The sequence below is a fragment of the Meles meles genome, unplaced genomic scaffold, assembly GCF_922984935.1.
Source record: "Meles meles unplaced genomic scaffold, mMelMel3.1 paternal haplotype, whole genome shotgun sequence".
Taxonomy (NCBI): Eukaryota; Metazoa; Chordata; class Mammalia; order Carnivora; family Mustelidae; genus Meles; species Meles meles.
Genome location: NW_025721270.1, coordinates 132075 through 155661, shown reverse-complemented (window position 1 = coordinate 155661; position 23587 = coordinate 132075). Strand labels below are relative to the sequence as shown.

General features: G+C 44.5%; 1 protein-coding gene across 1 annotated transcript; it reads left to right on the top strand.

Moving 5' to 3' along the window:
* Positions 1 to 1527: 1527 nt before the first annotated feature.
* Positions 1528 to 3329, top strand: LOC123936270 (proline-rich protein 2-like). The gene is made up of 4 exons (XM_045996917.1): positions 1528 to 1612; positions 1803 to 2147; positions 2287 to 2436; positions 2992 to 3329. The coding sequence occupies exons 1-4, from the start codon at positions 1528 to 1530 to the stop codon at positions 3327 to 3329; spliced, it is 918 nt and encodes a 305-aa protein (XP_045852873.1).
* The last annotated feature ends 20258 nt before the right edge of the window (positions 3330 to 23587 follow it).

Below are 23587 nucleotides of genomic sequence, written 5' to 3'. Positions count from 1 at the left end.
TACAAACATAGTGATCCGAAGGGGCACGTGTACCCGAATGTTTATAGCAGCAATGTCTACAATAGCCAAACTATGGAAAGAACCTAGATGTCCATCAACAGATGAATGGATACAGAAGATGTGGTATATATACACAATGGAATACTATGCAGCCATCAAAAGAAATGAAATCTTGCCATTTGCGACGACGTGGATGGAACTAGAGCTTATCATGCTTAGTGAAATAAGTCAATCGGAGAAAGACAACTATCATATGATCTCCCTGATATGAGGACATGGAGATGCAACATGGGTGGTTAGGGAGATAGGAGAAGAATAAATGAAACAAGATGGGATTGGGAGGGAGACAAACCATAAATGACTCTTAATCTCACAAAACAAACTGGGGGTTGCTGGGGGGAGGTGGGACTGGGAGAGGGGGAGGGGGCTATGGACATTGGGGAGGGTATGTGCTATCATGAGTGCTGTGAAGTGTGTAAACCTGGCGATTCACAGACCTGTACCCCTGGGGATAAAAATACATTATATGTTTATTAAAAAAAAAAATTTGGAAGGGGAGGTGAACCATAAGAGACTATGGACTCTGAAAAACAACCTGAGGGTTTTGAAGGGTCAGGGGTGGGAGGTTGGGGGAACAGGTGGTGGGTAATGGGGAGGGCACGTTTTGCATGGAGCACTGGGTGTTGTGCAAAAACAATGAATACTGTTACGCTGAAAAAATAAATAAAATGAAAAGAAAAAAAAAAAAAAAACACCAGAGAATGGAAAGAACTAAGCTACGTATTTCAGGAACACAGCACAGGGCAAATTTGTGACAATCATTATTAGTTTTGATAGATCAAGGAGAGCCTAGTAATTGGTTTTCTTTTTAATTTTAATGTAAAAATCTCTTTCCTATGCAGAAACATGGAAAACCATCTTAAAGCACATGCCCCGATCTCATGACATGTTTATCACCTTTCCTCCAAGAATAGCCACGGCAAAAGGCAACACGCCAATGTACCCATTTACTAGTAGTTACTACTATTGGTTATGCCCTCAAAGGGTCCGGTCTAAGGATCAACTGTGCTATTGTTCACATGTGCTGCCTTAAGAGGCCTACCTGATCTGGCCACTCAAGTGTCAGTTTTAATGTGCTGTCTTGCCAAAGCAGCCATTTATAAGGATTACTTTTCAGAATGACAAACAGAAGATTTAAAGCTTGACCCAGTTTCCAGTTATTGAACATCTATCTCCTTTAGTAGTGTTAGGGTCCATGATCAAAGACTGATGCAAAGCCAGTCGAGAAAAGCTTTATTTCACGCCAAGCATCAAAAATCAAACCAACCAGTTGGGGCCCTCTCTTACAAAGAGGCAATGAGAACACCGAGCCCAATGCCGCTGCTCTGGACAACGCCGCTCCCAACTCCGCTACCCAACCACAACGCTCTGGACAATACTCCTAGCCAATGAGGACCCTACCCGGCGGTGCCGCTCCCCGATGGTGAGGCCGCTCCAGATGGCGACGACCCTACCCGATGGCCAGCGATGACCTTCCCAGGCATGGGACCAGGAGGCGTGGCCCCTTCCAGGCAGCGAGGCCTTTTTCCTGCAGTGAGGCCGCTTCCCAGTGGTGAGACCACTTCACGATGACGACCCTACAGGACTGCGAGTGAGGATCCTACCCAGCGAGGCCACTCCCAGGCGGTGAGACCCCCTTCCGGAGGGCGGGTGATGACCCTACCTGAGGGCGAATGACGACCCTACCGGCGAGCCTGCTCCCTGGCGGAGCGGCCCTTTCCCTGTGGTGTGGCCCCTTCAAGGCGGTGAAGCCCCTACAGGGCGGCGAAAACCCTACCCAAAGGCGAGTGATGGCCCTCCCTGGCGGCAGCGACACTCCCCTGCGAGGCCGCTTACTGGCAGCGCTGCTGCTCGGTTGAGACGCCGCTTCCCAACTGAGAGGCCCCTTCTGGACAGCGATGACCCTACCCGACAGCGAGCAATAATCCTACCCAACAGAGGGCAAGGCCCTTCCCAGCGGCGAGGCCCCTTCCCAACTAGGAGCCATTACCCTACCTGGCGAAGCTGCTTCACGGCGGCGGGCGACGACCCTCCCCTGCGAGGCCGCTCCCCGAGGCGCCGCTCCCCTGCAGCGCCACTTCCCAGCTGTGAGGCCCCTTCCTGACTGCGGGGAAGGCCCCTTCCCAACTACAAGCTATGACCCTACCCAGCGAGGCCACTCCCCGGAGGCGTGAAACCTTGCAGGCGGAGAGGCCCTTTGCCGGCAGTGAGGCCGCTTCCTGGCAGTGAGACCACTCCAGGACAGCGATGACCCTACACCAGTGAAGATGCTACCCAGCCAGGCGGCTCCCCTGCAGCGAGACCCCTTCCTGGTGGCAGGCGAGGCCCCTTCCCGACTACCAGCGAAGACCCTACCCAGAGAGCCCATTCCCGACGGTGGGCGAGGCCCGTTCCCCAGGGCGGGCGAGGTCCCTAAGCCGGGAGGCTGCTCCCAGGCAGGGCCCGCTCCCCAGCAGCGAGGCCCCTTCCCGAAGCCTGGTGAGGCCCCTTCCTGGTGGCGGGCGACCACCCTACATGGCGAGGCCACTCCCTGAGGACTCTGCTCCTTCCCCGGGGCGATGACCCTCCCCAGCTAGGCCTCTCCCTGATGGCGCTGCTGCTCCCCTGTGGCGCCGCTTCCGGATGGCGAGGCCCCTTCCAGACAGCAGGCAAGGCCCCTACCCCAGGGCAGGCGAGGCCCCTTCCCGACTAGAAGCAACCACCCTACCAGACAAGGCCACTCCACCGCGGCGCAGCCCCATCCCGGAGACGGGCGGCGACCCTCCCCGGCGGCAAGCAATGATCCTACCCCGTGAGGCTGCTCCCCAGCAGCGTGGCCCCTTCCTGGCGAGGACCCTCCCCGGCGGCGACGACCTTCCCCTGCGAGGCCGCTCCCTGGAGGCGCTGCTGCTCCCCTGCGGCGCCGCTTCCTGACTGTGAGGCCCCTTCCAGACTGCGGGCAAAGCCCCTACTCCACGGCTACCAGCGACCACCCTACCCGGCGAGGACGCTCACTGGCAGAGCGGCCCCTTCCTGGCGGCGTGGTCGCTTCTCAACAGCAACGACCCTACCCGACAGAGAGCGACGATCCTACCCAGCGAGGCAGGTCCCCATGGCTAGACACATTCCAGACGGCGAGCGAGGCCCCTCCCTTCCCGACCACGGGAGAGGCCAATCCAGGCGCCACAGGCTCACCCGCGGGGAAGCTCTTTCCTGACACCAGGCACGGCCCCTTCCCGACCGCGAGGCATCTCGCCGGCGGCGACGACCCTCCCCCGCGGCGAGCATAGACCCTCCATGGCGGTGGGCGACAACCCTCCCTGCCCCGAGCAACGACCCTACCGGGGGAGCCCGCTCCCTGGGGGCGCCGCTCCTTCCCGGCAGCTACGACCCTCCCCCTGGTGGCCACCACCCTCCGCAGTGGCGAGGCTGCTCCTCGGGGCGAGACTGATCCCCAGCGGCAAGGCCCGTTCCCGACGACGACGCTGGCCCCGAAGACTACCCTACCTGACGAAGACCCTTCCCGGTGGCGCTGCTCTCTGACGCGGCCGCTCCCCAGCGACGCAACCGCTCCTGACCATGAGGCCGCTCTGGAGGAAGAGGCCGCTCCAGAGGAAGAAGCCGCTCCCGATGACGAGGCCGCTCCCCAGCGACTAAGCAGCTCCGGACGATGATGCCGCTCCCGAGGACAACGCCACTCCCGAAGACAGGCTGCTCCCAGACGAGGAGGCTGCTGCCTGGCGACGCTGCCCTTCCAGACGACGAAGCTGCTCCCCGGCGACGCTGCCCCTCCGGTCGACGATGCTTCTCCCCAAGACCACCACGTGCCCGCCGCTCAGGACGCTCTGGACGCCGACTCCTCCCAGCCGCACAGACTAACCTTTATAGAGGCGGTCGAGCCCGCCCCACACACCGGCGGCCAATGAGATTGCAATACACAGGGAAAACTGCACAGTCATGCTAGATGGGCAATACGGCTGGCCAATTGAATTTCAATTTACCATAGTAAATATATGCACGTCCCACTGATTGGATGTCTCCATCCGCCTGTCCCACCACTGTATCCGGGTTTGCAAGTAAGTTTCTCTGGGAGGGGCACGGTCAATTCCAGTTTGCTACGAAATGGCTCCATCTGGCTAACCAGGCCCTTACAGTGAAGTATCAGAACAGGCTTTCAAAAACATGCATCCAAGCAAACACACTTTGCCACAGTTCCTGCTACTTCTGAATTACTGACTTCAGGTTGGTCTTCTTGAAGGCCTCCTAATGGGATTTGTGCTGATTCTCTGGAACTGCTTCACAAAGGCCATTCCTCTCCTACCCAAAGGGCTCTGGGGCAGACGGATGACAATGCCTGTCACTTTCATGCCCTTATGGAATTCATAGTTCTCAAATAGTTTACAAAAAGATGTACATAATGTGAGTAGTCATGACCTACAATTACCTTGTTCCTTTTGATAACTGTCTATATGTTTGTTTGTGGTTTTAGTTTTTGTTTTTTGTTTTTTTTTGGGGGGGGTGGGGAGATTTATACAACAGTCCTACTCCTTGGTTGTTAAGAAAAAAGGAATGGATGCTTGTAAACAGACCCTTGCAGGCAGGCAATGAGAACACAAAGAGGAATAAAGATGAACACACGTGAGATGAAAGATCACATTTCTCTGTGGAGGCCACTGAAAGCTTCTGACCAAAGCAGAGCCATTAGAGAACTCAAGTTTAAACAAACAAACAAAAAACAAAACCCAGTACTCCTCATCCTGGCTGTACCCCCTGCTCTGGGTTGACTCATGGGTCATTGCTGGAGCAACATGGCCAGCAGGAGAGGGTGGACAGGGGCTTTCAACAGAATATGGCCTATATGACACTGTCTGTTTGCTCTTTGTTGAGTAATCAGGTGCACAGCTCTCTTTCAATCTTTTATCTCCCTGTTCATGTCTTTGCCTGTAATCCCTAAAGTCAAAGCCCTAGAGATATGAGAACATGAAATTTGCTGGATAGAGCATTTGTGATTCAGTGGGATAGAAACCCTCCACTGCTCGCCTTCCCTATGTTCTCTGTGTTCAGAGCAATTAGATCCAAAAACCACTGATGTGGTGATCCAACTTGGTTTTTTATATCGGGAAAAAAAAATCAGTCAAGATAGCAGGCTATAGAATCCATCTGCCTGGTTTAAATACTAAGTGATGTTGAGAAAACTACTGTCAAGATTCTAATCCTTAATATCTCCATCAGTAAAATGGGAACAATAACACCTCAAGGGCAGAGGATTAAGTGGCATAATATATATAAAGTGCTTACCATTCAATAATTATTAGTAAAGAAAGGGAGTGGGTAGGAGTAAAGCCTTACAGGGAGTGGGAGAGAAGAGAGGAACAGGTGCTTTTAAATATAATTAATTCAATATCCCACTTATTCTATGACAAATTCAGATGATTTTGTGTGAAAAGAATCTACAGATTCAATATAAACACACTCGAGTTTAACTTAATAAAACCCTATAAAATAACTATGATAAAATATAAGAATTCACTATATATTTATATACTATGTATTCTAACCAGCAGCTGTGCCAGTAACAAAATAAAGGAATAAAATGTCTACAGGCTTCAAATGTGTGGTTTTCACAACTTTTTAAACAGTAGCCCACCAAAAATATACTTCATGACAGATAAGATTAAGACACAAAACTAAAGTTTCACAAAACAAACCTTACACTTATTACATGTTTTATTTTAAAAAATCCTATTTTATTCTCTTGATATTTTCTATAGTTTCATTTTAAAAAGGTAGTAATGACCCAGTGAATTAATATCATGATCACCCACTGCAATTTGAAAAATAAATAGATTTAAGCTATGATGTGTTTATTTCAATTAACTTTATTACACATTTTCAGGATAGTCACCATTTGATGTGGCCTGAACAGGAATAAACCCCAGGGTAGTAAAACTAAGGGCCTCAAATATGACTGTACTCTATACCAGAGAGGGTCAGGGGTCAAAAATCATATTTCACTGGTGAAATAAGAGGTGTTCCATATAAACAGTTGGTTAGAATGATCTGCCCTGCCATCAGTCTGGCAAACATCCACATAATAAATATTACGGCAGGTCAAGGTCTAGATCCCCATTAGTCCTGTGTCACTCTACTTCAACAATGACTTAGTCACCTGATCTAATGTAGTATAAGCCCTAATGGTTGGCTTTTTTTCTGTGTGGCATGAATGCCTGGCTTTGGCTTTGATTGCAAAGACATCCACTTCAGAGAGGACTATCCCCATTGAGCTCAATGCCGGCCACAGGACTGGATAAAGTGTTCAGAAGCACCCACATCTGGTCCAGTCTAAGACCTTGGCTGATTTTTTTTTCCTCTTCCATGCTCTAAAATCTTACCCTCCTATTTTAAATTCACCAATAAAGAGTGAACCTGCGAAAACTCTAGGCTCCCACCCTGACCCCTAGTGAAAGCAGAACCCCAGGCGGGTTTTCTCTCCCTACCCAGGATCCTGCTTTGAGTGCCCAGGGATGCCCCACCTCATTTCCAGACTCCCCCTCACCAAAGTTTCCTGACAGCTACCAGTGAGGGCATCTTGCAGTCATGGTAGGACTCCCAAGGGCAAGTCCAGTAACAGCACTGGTTACCGATAGGTGGACAGACAGGCAGACAACACGTAAGTAGAAGGCTGGTGAATCCGGGCTGGGAGACACCATGACAGCTGCTCCAGAGAAGACCTTCCATGTGCAGGCTCACCAGATGCCTCAGGCTCTCATAGTTACTCCTGAGCTATGAGAATGGACTGTATGACAGTTTTGCAATGGCTTGACAATACATATTTGTACATTTAGCAGCATTTATTTTTATTATTATTATTTTTTTTCATTTAGCAGAATGTAACTCGAGTGTTGCTTTTGTTGTACAGACTCACTGTTTGCAACCCCATGGTTGTAGAAGTGGCTCGTGGCCGGGGCGGGGGGGCGGGGGGGGGGCTGTGTGTGCAATATAGTCCACTTATCTCTAACCAACACACACTATAGTAATAGATTCTTGTAAATTTCTCAACAGCCAAATTTCCGTAGGTCAGTTAACCACACTTCTTTCTCGGTGTCCTGCTGAAAAACCTAGAATGACTTCTGTTCATTTCAACTATGCATACCCCTCCCTCTGATAAAGGACTTCTTCCCCCCCCCTTTGGTGAGGGTGGAGGTCAGTCTTGCTCTCCTTTAGTCTATTTGATGGAGAAAATAAGTCCAGATCCTACCACCTTCACCTTCAAGTATGCATATATGACCATTGGAGCTCTACATCCAGCCAGGTCCAATTAGAGGCAACCTCTTCTGCCATGGCATGGGGGGGGGGTGGTGGCATTTGCTAGAACAGTTAGAAAGCAATAGCTGTGGGTTTATAAACAAAATGGCAAAAGTCTTCTGGGTTACAAAGGAAAGGGAATGCAATGAAGAAAGGGGAAAGAATTTGATTTCCAGTATTCTTAAGTACAGCTGTTTGAGTTTAGCAGGACCTAATGCCAATGTTCCCCTTAAACTTCTTAGTTATAGGAGCCAGTACAAATCCTCCCTCCTGCTTTGTATTTTAAGCTAGACTGGAGTTGTGCTTTTACCCTAGAAACCAGAAGCGTACTAACAAATCTTTCCCTCCTGTATTCCACTCCCTAAGGCTTACCATTTAGCACCATAGCCCCGTCTCCTACACCATCTAGATTAGCACCACTCAACAACTTTATCTCCCATAGATGCTGGGACTTCCATCTCAGTCTGCTCACCACTGCTTGAAAGAGCCAGGTGAGTTTAAACCTTTCTCATGACATTGCTCTTCCCCTAGAAAATGTTCCTGGGTAAATTCTACTTTTGTTTTTTTTTTTTAAGACCCTGCAGAAAGTACACCTCCTTTCAAAAATCTTTTCAACCATCCCTCCTCTCAAGAATGTTTCAGGCTATTCTCAAATGCCATGAAGCTTTTACAGTAAACATATGGAATTATTTAAAGTAAATTCTACACAAACAGTAAAAGATGCCAGGGTTTTGAACCTTGCTGGACTGTTAAGGGTGAATGATCAGAGAAAGAAAAAGATGCAGAGGAACTGGCAGGAGTTCTTCTCACTGGGAATCCTGCAGTGAGATGACAAAAGCCTGTCTCCAAGAAGGACAAAAAGAAGGAATAGTTCTAAGACTCAAGGGGACTGATGAGATTGGTGGCAGATTGCCCAGCTGGCTGAAATGACTTCATAAAGATATAGCACCAAAAGCCAGGTCTTCTGAATCTTATCCCGTTGTCACCCTGATATAACCATACCAGACAATCAGAACTAATTTTCTTCACATATTAATGGATAATAAATAGGTAATTTTCTTCAAGGAAACAAATGATTGGATTTTGCCAAGTGTGTAGGACAAAAGTTTTATTTTTGTTATTTAGATGACTATGCAAAATTGGCATTTTGCCAACATTGGTCCAGAAATAGATGAAAAGGGCAATGATATTTGGGACAATAAAATGAATATTAAGTTACAGTAGCAATAAATATTAGAAATGCAGAGGGTCAAATGAAAGCCCCGTGGATTTCCTCTGAATAAAGATGCAGCAGAGGAGTTTTTCTGCCCATACATCAGGCTGGTCCTAGACACACACTGACCTTTATAAGGCCCCTGCTCTATCTCCTGCAACAGCACCTTGGAATAGAGATGACAGGATCTCATTTTCATGAATAATGCAAGCACCAGGGCTGTTTTACCTTGATTGCTTGTTCCCCATTCTCCAAAGCTTATAGCTTTTCCCAAATGATGTAACCTTACCATTTGCATTAATTCACGGATTTGAAACTGACCCTCTACAAGTTCCCTCCGGTAGTTTAGTTTCATTTGTATGCATGTAATCGCATCAAGGCTGACATAAAAATTAATGAACTATTTAATTTACAAGCTGATGCTTAGCTCGGAACAACAACAAAAAGGCAAATGCTTAAGTTTATTAAAATAAAATTAAATCTATGAAGTTTTAAATAATGAAGACTATGTCAAAAACTGGTCATCTTTAGCGCTTAAAATTGTAAACTAAAAGCATACGGAACATAAACTGTGGAGCATTTGTGTCATCTTTTTAGATGCTATCACCCTCAGCAAAATGTAGTCTGATTCTGGTATCATCAGGGACTTCAGGAGGAAATCTAGTAAGATCTCAAACCAATCCAGCATGAGGGTTACTCAAAGCATGTCAGGTTTTTAGGCCAGGGATGACCGAATGTTTTCAAGGTTATTTTTTTTTAAGATTTTATTTATTTCTTAGAGAGAGGAAGAAAGCAGCGAGAGCTGCAGATAGAGGGAGAGGAGGAAGCAGGCTCCACAGTGAACAGGGAGCCCGACAAGGGGCTTGATCCCAGGACCATGAGATCATGACCGGAACTGAAGGCAGCCGCCTAACCTACTGAGCCAAGGGGTGCCCTTCAGACTATCTTTAATTCAGAACAATACCTGTTACCATTTTTATAGCCCTGACTATAAGATGTACTACAAACATTTTTAGGTAGTTTATGTAGATTTTACTATACATTCCTAAAAGATAAGAACTACCTAATTCGACTTTTTTTTTTTAAATACCTTCCAGGGGCTCCTGGGTGGCTCTGTCATTAAGCGTCTGCTTTTGTCTCAGGTCATGATCCCAGGGTCCTGGGATGGAGCCCCACATCTGGTTCCTTGCTTAGCGAGAAGCCTACTTTTTCTCTCACACTCCCCCTGCTTGTGTTGCTGCTCTCGCTGTCTCTCTGTCAAATAAATAACATCTTTAAAAATGAATAAAGAAATAATAAAGAAATAAAATACCTTCCAATAGAGGTCACTGCCAATACCCCATAAGAATTAAGCTTTCCTTTGCTAATTCTATCCATGATAATTCTGTGGAACTTCCCCCATTTGCTCCCTCAATGCTGCTTTTTTTTTTCCATTTTATTTATTTTTTCAGCGTAACAGTATTCATTCTTTTTGCACAACACCCAGTGCTCCATGCAAAACGTGCCCTTCCCATTACCCACCACCTGTTCCCCCAACCTCCCACCCCTGACCCTTCAAAACCCTCAGGTTGTTTTTCAGAGTCCATAGTCTCTTATGGTTCGCCTCCCCTCCCCAATGTCCATAGCCCGCTCCCCCTCTCCCAATCCCACCTCCCTCCAGCAACCCCCAGTTTGTTTTGTGAGATTAAGAGTCATTTATGGTTTGTCTCCCTCCCAATCCCATCTTGTTTCATTTATTCTTCTCCTATCCCCCTACCCCCCCCATGTTGCTTCTCCATGTCCTCATATCAGGGAGATCATATGATAGTTGTTTTTCTCCGATTGACTTATTTCACTAAGCATGATACGCTCTAGTTCCATCCACGTCGTCGCAAATGGCAAGATTTCATTTCTTTTGATGGCTGCATAGTATTCCATTGTGTATATATACCACATCTTCTTTATCCATTCATCTGTTGATGGACATCTAGGTTCTTTCCATAGTCTGGCTATTGTAGACATTGCTGCTATAAACATTCGGGTACACGTGCCCCTTCGGATCACTATGTTTGTATCTTTAGGGTAAATACCCAGTAGTGCAATTGCTGGGTCATAGGGTAGTTCTATTTTCAACATTTTGAGGAACCTCCATGCTGTTTTCCAGAGTGGTTGCACCAGCTTGCATTCCCACCAACAGTGGAGGAGGGTTCCCCTTTCTCCACATCCTCGCCAGCATCTGTCATTTCCTGACTTGTTCATTTTAGCCATTCTGACTGGTGTGAGGTGATATCTCATTGTGGTTTTGATTTGTATTTCCCTGATGCCGAGTGACGTGGAGCACTTTTTCATGTGTCTGTTGGCCATCTGGATGTCTTCTTTGCAGAAATGTCTGTTCATGTCCTCTGCCCATTTCTTGATTGGATTGTTTGTTCTTTGGGTGTTGAGTTTGCTAAGTTCCTTATAGATTTTGGATACTAGCCCTTTATCTGATATGTCGTTTGCAAATATCTTCTCCCATTCTGTCAGTTGTCTTTTGGTTTTGTTAACTGTTTCCTTGGCTGTGCAAAAGCTTTTGATCTTGATGAAATCCCAATAGTTCATTTTTGCCCTTGCTTCCCTTGCCTTTGCCGTTGTTCCTAGGAAGATGTTGCTACGGCTGAGGTCGAAGAGGTTGCTGCCTGCATTCTCCTCAAGGATTTTGATGGATTCCTTTCTCACATTGAGGTCCTTCATCCATTTGGAGTCTATTTTCGTGTGTGGTGTAAGGAAGTGGTCCAATTTCATTTTTCTGCATGTGGCTGTCCAATTTTCCCAGCACCATTTATTGAAGAGGCTGTCTTTTTTCCATTGGACATTCTTTCCTGCTTTGTCGAAGATTAGTTGACCATAGAGTTGAGGGTCTATTTCTGGGCTCTCTATTCTGTTCCACTGATCTATGTGTCTGTTTTTGTGCCAGTACCATGCTGTCTTGATGATGACAGCTGTGTAATAGAGCTTGAAGTCCGGAATTGTGATGCCACCAACTTTGGTTTTGTTCTTCAATATTCCTTTGGCTATTCGAGGTCTTTTCTGTTTCCATATAAATTTGAGGATTATTTGTTCCATTTCTTTGAAAAAAATGGATGGTATTTTGATAGGGATTGCATTAAATGTGTAGATTGCTTTAGGTAGCATAGACATTTTCACAATATTTATTCTTCCAATCCAGGAGCATGGAACATTTTTCCATTTTTTGGTGTCTTCCTCAATTTCTTTCATGAGTACTTTATAATTTTCTGTGTATAGATTCTTAGCCTCTTTGGTTAGGTTTATTCCTAGGTATCTTATAGTTTTGGGTGCAATTGTAAATGGGATTGACTCCTTAATTTCTCTTTCTTCAGTCTTGTTGTTGGTGTACAGAAATGCAACAGATTTCTGTGCATTGATTTTATATCCTGACACTTTACTGAATTCCTGTACAAGTTCTAGCAGTTTTGGAGTGGAGTCTTTTGGGTTTTCCACATATAGTATCATATCATCTGCGAAGAGTGATAGTTTGACTTCTTCTTTACCAATTTGGATGCCTTTAATTTCTTTTTGTTGTCTGATTGCTGAGGCTAGGACTTCTAGTACTATGTTGAATAGCAGTGGTGATAATGGACATCCCTGCCGTGTTCCTGACCTTAGCGGAAAAGCTTTCAGTTTTTCTCCATTGAGAATGATATTTGCGGTGGGTTTTTCATAGATGGCTTTGATAATATTGAGGTATGTGCCCTCTATCCCCACACTTTGAAGAGTTTTGATCAGGAAGGGATGCTGTACTTTGTCAAATGCTTTTTCAGCATCTATTGAGAGTATTATATGGTTCTTGTTCTTTCTTTTTTTTTTAAGATTTTATTTATTTATTTGACAGAGAGAGATCACAAGTAGGCAGAGAGAGTGAGAGGGAAGCAGGCTCCCTGCTGAGCAGAGAGCCCGATGTGGGACTCGATCCCAGGACCCTGAGATCATGACCTGAGCTGAAGGCAGCGGCTTAAACCACTGAGCCACCCAGGCGCCCCTGTTCTTTCTTTTATTAATGTGTTCTATCACATTGATTGATTTGCGAATGTTGAACCAACCCTGCAGCCCTGGAATAAATCCCACTTGATCGTGGTGAATAATCCTTTTAATGTACTGTTGAATCCTATTGGCTAGTATTTTGGCGAGAATTTTTGCATCTGTGTTCATCAAGGATATTGGTCTGTAGTTCTCTTTTTTGGTGGGATCCTTGTCTGGTTTTGGGATCAAGGTGATGCTGGCCTCATAAAATGAGTTTGGAAGTTTTCCTTCCATTTCTATTTTTTGGAACAGTTTCAGGAGAAGAGGAATTAGTTCTTCTTTAAATGTTTGGTAGAATTCCCCTGGGAAGCCGTCTGGCCCTGGGCTTTTGTTTGTTTGGAGATTTTTGATGACTGTTTCAATCTTCTTACTGGTTATGGGCCTGTTCAGGTTTTCTATTTGTTCCTGGTTCAGTTGCGGTAGTTTCTATGTCTCTAGGAATGCATCCATTTCTTCCAGATTGTCCAATTTGTTGGCGTAGAGTTGCTCATAGTATGTTCTTATAATTGTCTGTATTTCTTTGGTGTTAGTTGTGATCTCTCCTCTTTCATTCATGATTTTATTGATTTGGGTCCTTTCTCTTTTCTTTTTGATGAGTCTGGCCAGGGGTTTATCAATCTTATTGATTCTTTCAAAGAACCAGCTCCTAGTTTCATTGATTTTTTCTATTGTTTTTTTGGTTTCTATTTCATTGATTTCTGCTCTGATCTTTATGATTTCTCTTCTCCTGCTGGGTTTAGGGTTTCTTTCTTGTTCTTTCTCCAGCTCCTTTACGTGTAGGGTTAGGTTGTGTACTTGAGACCTTTCTTGTTTCTTGAGAAAGGCTTGTACCGCTATATATTTTCCTCTCAGGACTGCCTTTGCTGTGTCCCACAGATTTTGAACTGTTGTGTTTTCATTATCATTTGTTTCCATGAATTTTTTCAATTCTTCTTTAATTTCCTGGTTAACCCATTCATTCTTTAGAAGGATGCTCTTTAGTCTCCATGTATTTGGGTTCTTTCCAGCTTTCCTCTTGTGATTGAGTTCTAGCTTCAGAGCATTGTGGTCTGAAAATATGCAGGGAATAATCCTAATCTTTTGATACCGGTTGAGACCTGATTTGTGACCCAGGATGTGATCTATTCTGGAGAAGGTTCCATGTGCACTAGAGAAGAATGTGTATTCTGTTGCTTTGGGATGCAATGTTCTGAATATATCTGTGATGTCCATCTGGTCCAGTGTGTCATTTAAGGCCTTCATTTCCTTGTTGATCTTTTGCTTGGATGATCTATCCATTTCAGTGAGGGGAGTGTTAAAGTCCCCTACTATTATTGTATTATTATTGATGTGTTTCTTTGATTTTGCTATTAATTGGTTGATATAGTTGGCTGCTCCCACGTTAGGGGCATAGATATTTAAAATTGTTAGATCTTCTTGTTGGACAGACCCTTTGAGTAGGATATAGTGTCCTTCCTCATCTCTTATTATAGTCTTTGGCTTAAAATCTAATTGATCTGATATAAGGATTGCCACCCCAGCTTTCTTCTGATGCCCATTAGCATGGTAAATTGTTTTCCACCCCCTCACTTTAAATCTGGAGGTGTCTTCGCATCTAAAATGAGTTTCTTGTAGGCAACATATTGATGGGTTTTGTTTTTTAATCCATTCTGATACCCTGTGTCTTTTGATTGGGGCATTTAGCCCATTAACATTCAGGGTAACTATTGAGAGATATGAATTTAGTGCCATTATTAGCCTGTAAGGTGACTGTTACTGTATATTGTCTCTGTACCTTTCTGATCTATTACTTTTAGGCTCTCTTTTTGCTTAGAGGACCCCTTTCAATATTTCCTGTAGAGCTGGTTTGGTGTTTGCAAATTGTTTCAGTTTTTGTTTGTCCTGGAAGCTTTTGATCTCTCCTTCTATTTTCAATGATAGCCTAGCTGGATAGAGTATTCTTGGCTGCATGTTTTTCTCGTTGAGTGCTCTGAATATATCATGCCAGCTCTTTCTGGCCTGCCAGGTCTCTGTGGATAAGTCTGCCGCCAATCTAATATTTTTACCATTGTATGTTACAGACTTCTTTTCTCGGGCTGCTTTCAGGATTTTCTCTTTGTCACTAAGACTTGTCAATTTTACTATTAGGTGACGGGGTGTGGACCTATTCTTGTTGACTTTGATGGGGGTTCTCTGCATCTCCTGGATTTTGATGCTTGTTCCCTTTGCCATATTAGGGAAATTCTCTCCAATGATTCTCTCCAATAGACCTTCTGCTCCCCTCTCTGTTTCTTCTTCTTCTGAAATCCCAATTATTCTAATGTTGTTTCGTCTTATGGTGTCACTTATCTCTCGAATTCTCCCCTCATGGTCCAGTAGCTGTCTTTTTGCTCTTTTGCTCGGCTTCCTTATTCTCTGTCATTTGGTCTTCTATATCACTAATTATTTCTTCTGCCTCATTTATCCTAGCAGTGAGAGCCTCCATTTTTGATTGCACCTCATTAATAGCTTTTTTGATTTCAACTTGGTTAGATTTTAGTTCTTTAATTTCTCCAGAAAGGGCTTTAATATCTCCAGAGAGGGTTTATCTAATATCTTCCATGCCTTTTTTGAGCCCGGCTAGAATGTTCAGAATCGTCATTCTGAACTCTTGATCTGACATATTACCCATGTCTGTGTTGATTAGGTCCCTAGCCTTCGGTACTGTCTCTTGTTCTTTTGTTTGTTGTGATTTTTTCCGCCTTGTCATTTTGTCCAGATAAGAGGATATGAAGGAGCAAATAAACTACTAAAAGGGTGGCAAAGACCCCAGAAAAATGCGCTGTAACCAAATGAGAAGAGACCCCAAATTGTGGGGGGGAGAAAGGGGATAAAAACAGGTTCTGGGAAAAAAAAAAGAAAAAAAAAAAAAGAAAAAAAAATTTTAAAAATAAAACAAATACAAAAATATAAAAAAGAAAGAAAAAATATATATATTTAGATGAACTAGTCAAAAAATGTTAAAAAAGAAAAGGGTAAAAGTTTTAAAAAATTTAGCAGAAGAAGAAAAAAGAAAAAAGAAAAAAAATTGAAAAAAGAAAAAAAATTGAAAAAAGAAAAAAAATTGAAGTAGCCGCAAGACTAAAGAATCATGGGGAGAAAGCCATGAGTTCCGTGCTTTGCTTTCTCCTCCTCTGGAATTGCTCTGCTGTCTTAGGAATTGAATCTGCTTTCTCCTTGATAGATGAACTTCGTCCTGGCTGGATATTTTGTTGATCTTCTGGGGGAGGGGCCTGTTGTAGTGACTCTCAAGTGTCTTTGCCCGAGGCGGGATTGCACCGCCCTTACTGGCGGCCGGACTAAGTAATCGGCTCAGGTTCGCTTTTGGGAGCTTCTGTTCCCTGAACGCTTTCCGTAGAGTTCCGGAACACGGGAATGAAAATGGTGGCCTCCCAGTCTCCGGCCCGGAGGAGCCGAGAGCCTGGGGCCCCACTCCTCAGTGCGCCCCCAGAGGACAGCACCCAATCACTCCCGTATCCCCAGCCTCTAGCCGCGCTCCGAGCTCACCCAGCCCGCGACCAGTTCAAGGTAACCCCGAGCTGAGAGTTCAGTCCTCGGCTCTGTCTCTGCAGACGGCTTCTCCGTTCTGATACCTGCGAGCTCTCCGACACTCTGACTCCCCCAATCCTTCTGTGACCCTGCGGGGCCTGGGGCCACGCTGGCCCCGCGTGGGCTTCACCCCGGTTTAGCCCCTGGAGCAATGTCCCTCAGTGGAACAGACTTTTAAAAGTCCTGATTTTGTGCTCCGTTCCTCCGCCGCTTGCCGGGAGCCGGCCCCTCCTCCCGTGGTCTATCTTCCCGTCGTTTTAGATTCACTTCTCCGCCAGTCCTACCTTTCAGAAAGTGGTTGATTTTCTGTTTCTAGAGTTGCTGTTCTTCTTCTCTTCGCTCTCCCATTGGATTTGTAGGTGTTTGCAATGTTTAGATAAGCTATCGAGCTGATCTCCTGCTACCTGATGTAGTCTCAGGCTGCTACTTCTCTGCCATCTTGACTCCTCCCCCTCCCTCAATGCTGCTTTAATCAGCTTATTATTATAATCCTGTTGGATGCCCATTTAACTGAATCCATTTTGACTTCAGGGTTGAGATTTGTCTCTAATTTTGAAGTTTTGAATTTGTTGAGGTTTCTGTTTTTTACCCCAGGATTTTCACTGTGAACCATACAATACAGAATAGATTTTCCCAATTCTATTTGCTTTAGAGAACCAAACTGTCAAGAACCAAACTTCACCACAAAGAGCACATAGTTTCCTTTGTTTGACGTTACTGACATATGCTTATTTATCTTTATCGTTCAATAGAGTCTATAAAGATGCTCAATAAAAATACCCATTATTCCCTTGGAGAATTTCTTCTAAGTAGAAAGAAAATGCAAAACTGAAAAATCCAACATTAAGTGATCTGTAGATACCATCGAATCTTTTGGTAGGTTGCCTCCCCCTCCCCCATAGCTTTGTTATATCAAAGAATCAAAGCCAAACCAACGACCCTACCCCACAGAGAGCGACAATCCTACCCAGCGAGGCAGGTCCCCGAGGCGAGACACTTTCCTGATGGCGAGCGAGGCCCCTCCCTCCCCGACGACGGGCGAGGCCGCTCTGGGCGCAGCCCGCTCCACCCCCCCCCCAAGCTCTTTCGTGACACGGGGCCCCTTCCCGACCGTGAGGCATCTCGCTGGCGGCAACGACCCTCCCCGGCCATGAGCGACAACCCTACCTGGGGAGCCCGCTCCCTGGGGGCGCCACTCCTTCCCGGCGGCCACGACCCTCCCCGGTGGCGAGGCCATTCCTCGGGGCGAAACTGATCCCCGGCGGCAAGGCCCGTTCCCGACCACGACGCTGGCCCCGATGACTACCCTACCTGACAAAGACCCTTCCCGGTGGCGCTGCTCTCTGACGCGGCCGCTCCCCGTCGACGCTGCCGCTCCTGACCAAGAGGCCGCTCCGGAGGAAGAGGCCGCTCCCCAGCGACTAAGCAGCTCTGGACAATGCTGCCGCTCCCGACGACGACGCCACTCCTGATGACAGGCCGCTCCCAGACGAGGAGGCCACTGCCAGGCGACACTACCGCTCCCCAGCGATGCTGCCCTTCCCGACGACGAGGCTGCTCCCCGGCGATGCTGCCCCACTGGTCCATGATGCTTCTCCCGAAGACCACCACGCTCCCGACCCTCAGGACGCTCTGGACACAGACTCCTCCCAGCCGCACAGACTAACCTTTATAGAGGCGGTCGAGCCCGCCCCACACACCGGCGGCCAATGAGATTGCAATACACAGGGAATACTTAGAATTTCTTCTAAGTAAAAAGAAAATGCAAAACTGAAAAATCCAACATTAAGTGATCTGTAGATACCAATGAATCTTTCGGTAGGTTGCCTCCCCCTCCCCCATAGCTTTGTTATATCAAAGAATCAAAGCCAAACCAATGTTACTTATTTAAGAAGCAAAACCTAGTGCGCCTGGGTAGCTCATGTGGTTAATCGACTGCCTTTGGCTCAGGTCATGATCCTGTTGTCCCAGAATCAAGCCCCGCATCGGGCTCCCAGCTCCATGGGGAGTCTCCTCCTCCTTCTGACTTTCTCCCCTCTCATGCTCTCTCTCTCTCACTCTCTCAAATAAATGAATATATTTTTTAAAAGAGGAAGCAAAACCTACAATTATCATTAACATAAAATGTACTTGATCAAAATATAAATACCAAAGACAAAATTAAAAGGGGTGTGCAATTGGGAAGTAACTGAGATGAAGGACTAGGTCTACACACAGCTGTACTAAATTCCATTAAAAAAAAAATCCTAGAGGAGCCAAAAAGCAAATTGTTTCAATAAAGAACAGCGGACTCCAGCTAGTGACGCATCCTAGTTCAAAGAAAGAAGAACTTAATATCCACTTTGCAAAATCCTTTCTTGTTCCACGTAAGATCATTCACTGCCTCAAAGTAATTTGCTAGGTGGGGCGGGTCGATAGGGCCATTGTGAATTGGCACTTAGGCAAGACACTTGGCTCTGCCACTCAGACGAAGGCCACTTGAATGTTGCCAGAACAGCAGACCTGATGTTTCTGGTTTCCTACCACATGGTACAGCTATAAACGGGTAGCAGTGAGTTAGATGAAACATGTTTTATAGGCTAGTTCCATTTGGCCCTGTTTATAGAGAACAGTCACAGGAATATTATAGGAGAAAATGCTTGAAATAGATTATATTTAATGCATGGTATCTATGACAGCTAGAGTTACTGATTACAAAACACATCAGCCTAAAATAAATAGCAGCTTATTCAAATGCCTTAATATGTTTATCTTCTAATCATACACTATATTGATGGTTGACAAATTAGTTGCTGCATGCTGAAAGTCGCTATGCATCAGATAGGCACAGTCCAATTATATCAAATCTCCAATATGCTTTAAAGAAAAATAATATAAAATTTGGAACAAAACACAAGTCTGTAATTCTAAAAACTCTTTCAAATGATGGTAGCAAGATGTATTCACAACTAAAATGCAGTTTCTGTTCATAAAAATAATAATTGTATTTAACCATTTTAGTAAGGTAAAATTATCTGCCAAAGTATCCATATTCAGTAATGGAGCTCAAAGGTCCTCTTAATCAGAATAAAATCTTATGAAACAAAGAGTTTCAAATAATTGGCAAGATACACTTTCTAAGAAATTTCTTACATTTTTAAATCTCAAGTAATGAAGAAGTTGGGATTTAAAGGGATTTAAAGAGAAACTATAATGTCAGTAAAAGCAAAGAATTTTCAGATGTCTCAGACAAATAAGGTAAAGGTATGTATCACAGAAGTATAAAAAAAATATATTTAGGACTTACTAGTTGATAATTTGAAATTTAATAGTGCTGCTTTTAACCTTTAAGCATCCCAACTGCAATATAAAGTTTGTTCTATTTTATACATTAATATTGAGAGATTACAAACTTGTTAGCTGGAAACTAAACATAACCTTCCAAGAAAACCACTTTCATGACTGAAAATTAACCTATTATTTAAGAGTACAAAGGCATAATACTTACTTGAAAGTTTTGGAGAACGGTAAGCTACAGTAAACACTAATGGGCCAAGTACTGAGGACCTTACTAGGAAAATATGAGAGAAAACCTGTTTTGTTTACTATTCACCATTACAGACCTGAAATTTACTTTATCTTTCAGTTTAAAAAAAGTACAAATTAATGCTGCTAAGGAAAAAAAAAAGAAGAATGAGGAAGGAAAGATGGATTAAAAATAACTGAACATTTAATAAAAGGCTTCTATGGTTTTGTTTCCTCTCTATACACCCTTTGGTTGCTTCAAATAACCTGAAGATACAAGCTTTTAGATATTTTATACCCAGATCTCACTAATTGATGAGGGTTTTAATGGAAAGTGAAAATTCCCCATTTACGAAGATGACAAACTCGTTTGTTAAAAAAATTTAAAAAATTCATCTGGCTATGTTTGGTACGTGACTCCATAGGTAGTCTTAATTCTTTGTTAAACTATTGGCAATCTCAACAATAATACTGAATGATAGAGGTATCATGTATGTATACACAACTAACTGATTGTATTGGGGACTTTCAATTTTTTTGAATAACCAAACTGTGGATTATTTAATAACTATTAAAGTCCATATACACTATGGAGTATTATGCCTCCATCAGAAAGGATGAATACCCAAATTTTGTAGCAACATGGACGGGACTGGAAGAGATTATGCTGAGGGAAATAAGTCAAGCAGAGAGAGTCAAGTATCATATGGTTTCACTTATTTGTGGAGCATAACAAATAACATGGAGGACATGGGGAGACGGAGAGGAGAAGGGGGTTGTGGGAAATTGGAAGGGGAGATGAATCAGGAGAGACTCTGAAAAACAAACGGAGGGTTTTGAAGGGGCGGGGGGGGGTAGGTGTTTGGGGAACCAGGTGGTGGGTAATAGGGAGGGCATGTATTGCATGGAGCACTGGGTGTGGTGCAAAAACAATGCATACTGTTAAGCTGAAAAGAAATTTAAAAAAAAAAAAGTGAAAATAAAACCACAGCATTGTGATCACTGTGATATAGAGCTGACTGCATGGATATGAATCACTTTGAAATATAAAGTTCAGGTCATAAAATTTGTTAAATTTCAGGTAAAATGATCAAAACATATGTAGTTTCTGCCATCTCACCATCGATGGTGAGAAGGCATCCGAGTCAGGTCCTCCCGAAAAGCCTGGGTGGACTTTGTGAAGGGCAGGCTTTATGGCCTCTAGTCCCCGAGAGGCATGGATGTCAGTCCACAACTAGTTGGCCATGTTCCCAAGCATTACATCCCGCAGTCATGGCTGTGGAAAGCGTCGTCTTATATAATCATCATTCTGCTGAGCCCCGCCTTGGAAGACAAGGACCCAAGGCTGCATCTGGGCAAATGATAACAGTGATCCTAATATCTAACATGCATCACCTGTTTGCTGCGTGCAGGCATCCTTTGCAACACTTTGTGTGTGTTATCTCACATAATCTTCCAACAGGCCACAGGACACTGGTGCCAGTAAGGAAACTGAGGCACCGAGCTGGGATAGAGATTGTGTCAGGTACGTAGTCGAAGCTGTGGAAAGAGCAGAGAAGGAGCCTTGTTGGGTCTGTTTTAAAGTTGGTTCCAAATTTCTATGGAGGCGCTTTCTGCTGACAAGATGGAAAACAATGGCATCCTTCCTGCAACCTGACCTCAGTGTCACACTTGGCTCCATCTCAGTCCGTGAAAGTAGTCATGATCCCTCTTTAGTGAAACTCCCTGCGATGATCTAGTCTACACAGTGATGCAAGACAAAGAAGCCATATCTGCAATGGACAAAAATTGCTCTGCATCATAAAGCATGACTTTAATAAGCTCTAAGTGCTTTATGTGCATAATTTACAATGGACACTTTCTAATAATGCCATTTGAGCAGTGAATTCCCTTGCAATTTTTTTTTTTATTTATTTGACAGACAGAGATCACAAATAGGCAGAGAGGCTGGCAAAGAGAGGAGGAAGCAGGCTCCCTGCTGAGCAGAGAGCCTGATGTTGAGCTTGATCCCAGGACCCTGGGATCATGACCTGAGAAGAAGGCAGAGGCCCTAACTCACTGAGCCACCCAGGTGCCCTCCCTTGCAAAATTTTTAAGGCCTAATTTTTATCAGAGAAATTATTTTCCTTTTAGCAAATGGCCTCTCAATGAGAAGAGATGTCTATACCATTATTTGACACCGGGGACATAATATTGTTCTAAAAAATGAATTCTAGAAGGAGAAGGGCAGGAAGACACAGAAAAAAGACTTTAAGTGACTTGCACACAGTGACTGCTTAAAGATTCTTTTGGCTACAGCAAGAAACATGCTTCCTATTGGTACTCTAGGCAATCACATCTCAGGCTGTCCACTGCCCACTTAGTCAGCCTTAACACCAAGTGGCATTGTATCTTATTTACCTATTGAAATAAAGCCTCTGTTAATGGAAACTAATTGGGAAAATCAACATCATTTGAACAGCTGTAGACTGTGTGTATTTTATCATGACATTGGACAAAGCCAAAGGGAAAAGCAGATGCCTCATATAGGAGGTCAAGGCCTGCCATGGCTGGGCTGTGATGTGGACGAGTGACAAGTGAGGTGGGAGAGCCACCAAAGAGAAAGAAAATCCTCCCAGATTCCCCGTGCAGGAAGAGAGAAGCTCTCCACCCTCCCATAGCATAACTAGTATGTTATCCAAGCTAATTTCAATACACTGGAATCCCTGAAATCAAATTCCAAACAGTTGGACTAAAGAGAAGATTCCAACCCTTATGAGAACTCATAACGGTGAATTCTGAGGTGATTTTCACCTTTTGAGGTAAGTGTTTCCACCTGTTCTGTACCATAGCATGCATATTACCATACCGTACCTGAAAATTGCATAGATTCTGAGGCCACCCACCAATAAATCAATTCCTGCTAAACAAGACACTGACAAATGATTGTTACAGAAAGAGAGCAGCGGGAACCTGAAGAGGGTCTCAACCTGGTCCCTTCCCCTCCCCTACAGGCCATGTGATCTTCAACCTCCCAATGAAGACCTCTGAGGCCTGGTTTCAGATTTTCAAATAATACTTATTTTGTAATGGCTGCTCCATCTGAGTCAGGTCTGGCTTATCTGCCACAAGTTCCATCAAATGAATTCATGACACAAAAATATTCTGACGTAAATTCATCAAAAAAACCTTTCTCTCAGATAGACTGCATTTCACAGCCCCTTTGGTTAGCAAAGACCATTCACTGACTCCAATAGAAAGGGTAGAGATGGATCTCACGTGTGAAAAGGACATGTATTTTTGGGGATCTGAGGATGGACTATTAAGAGTTGAATTGTGGCCCACAAAAACTCATCAGTGATATGACATAGGGGTGAAGGACCAACACTGTGAAGGAGGAACAGATGAGCCCAGGATGGGGCAAGAGACAACGTAGCACATATCCTGCACCCAAGGAAGGCCCAGGGACATTCCATATGGATAACAGAGAGCAACACTTGCCTGGCTTGGGGAGGGAACCATATCTCCAGGACAACCTCACTCAAATACAGATCCTTGCTCCCAAGTTGTAACAGCCCACTGGCAAAACATCTTTGGTTTCCCATCAGAAAGCAGGCTCACTTCATCAAGATCAAAAGCTTCTGCACAGCAAAGGAAACAGTCAACAAAAACAAAGAGGCAACCCACGGAATGGGAGAAGATATTTGCAAATGACAGTACAGACTAAGGTTGATATCCACGATCTATAAAGAACTTCTCAAACTCAACACACACAAAACTGATAATCCTATCAAAAAATGGGCAGAAGATATGAACAGACACTTCTCCAATGAAGATATACAAATGGCTATCAGACACATGGCAAAATGTTCATCATCACTAGCCATCATGGAGATTCAAATTAAAACCACATTGAGATAC

Bases quoted from the DNA above. Each gene is read 5' to 3' on its own strand.
- LOC123936270 (XM_045996917.1), top strand. From the start codon at position 1,528: ATGACCTTCCCAGGCATGGGACCAGGAGGCGTGGCCCCTTCCAGGCAG. The intron at 1,613-1,802 runs GTGAGACCACTT...GGCCCCTTCAAG, and splicing joins AGTGAGGCCGCTTCCCAGTG to GCGGTGAAGCCCCTACAGGG. The intron at 2,148-2,286 runs GTGAGGCCCCTT...GCTTCCTGGCAG, and splicing joins TGCAGCGCCACTTCCCAGCT to TGAGACCACTCCAGGACAGC.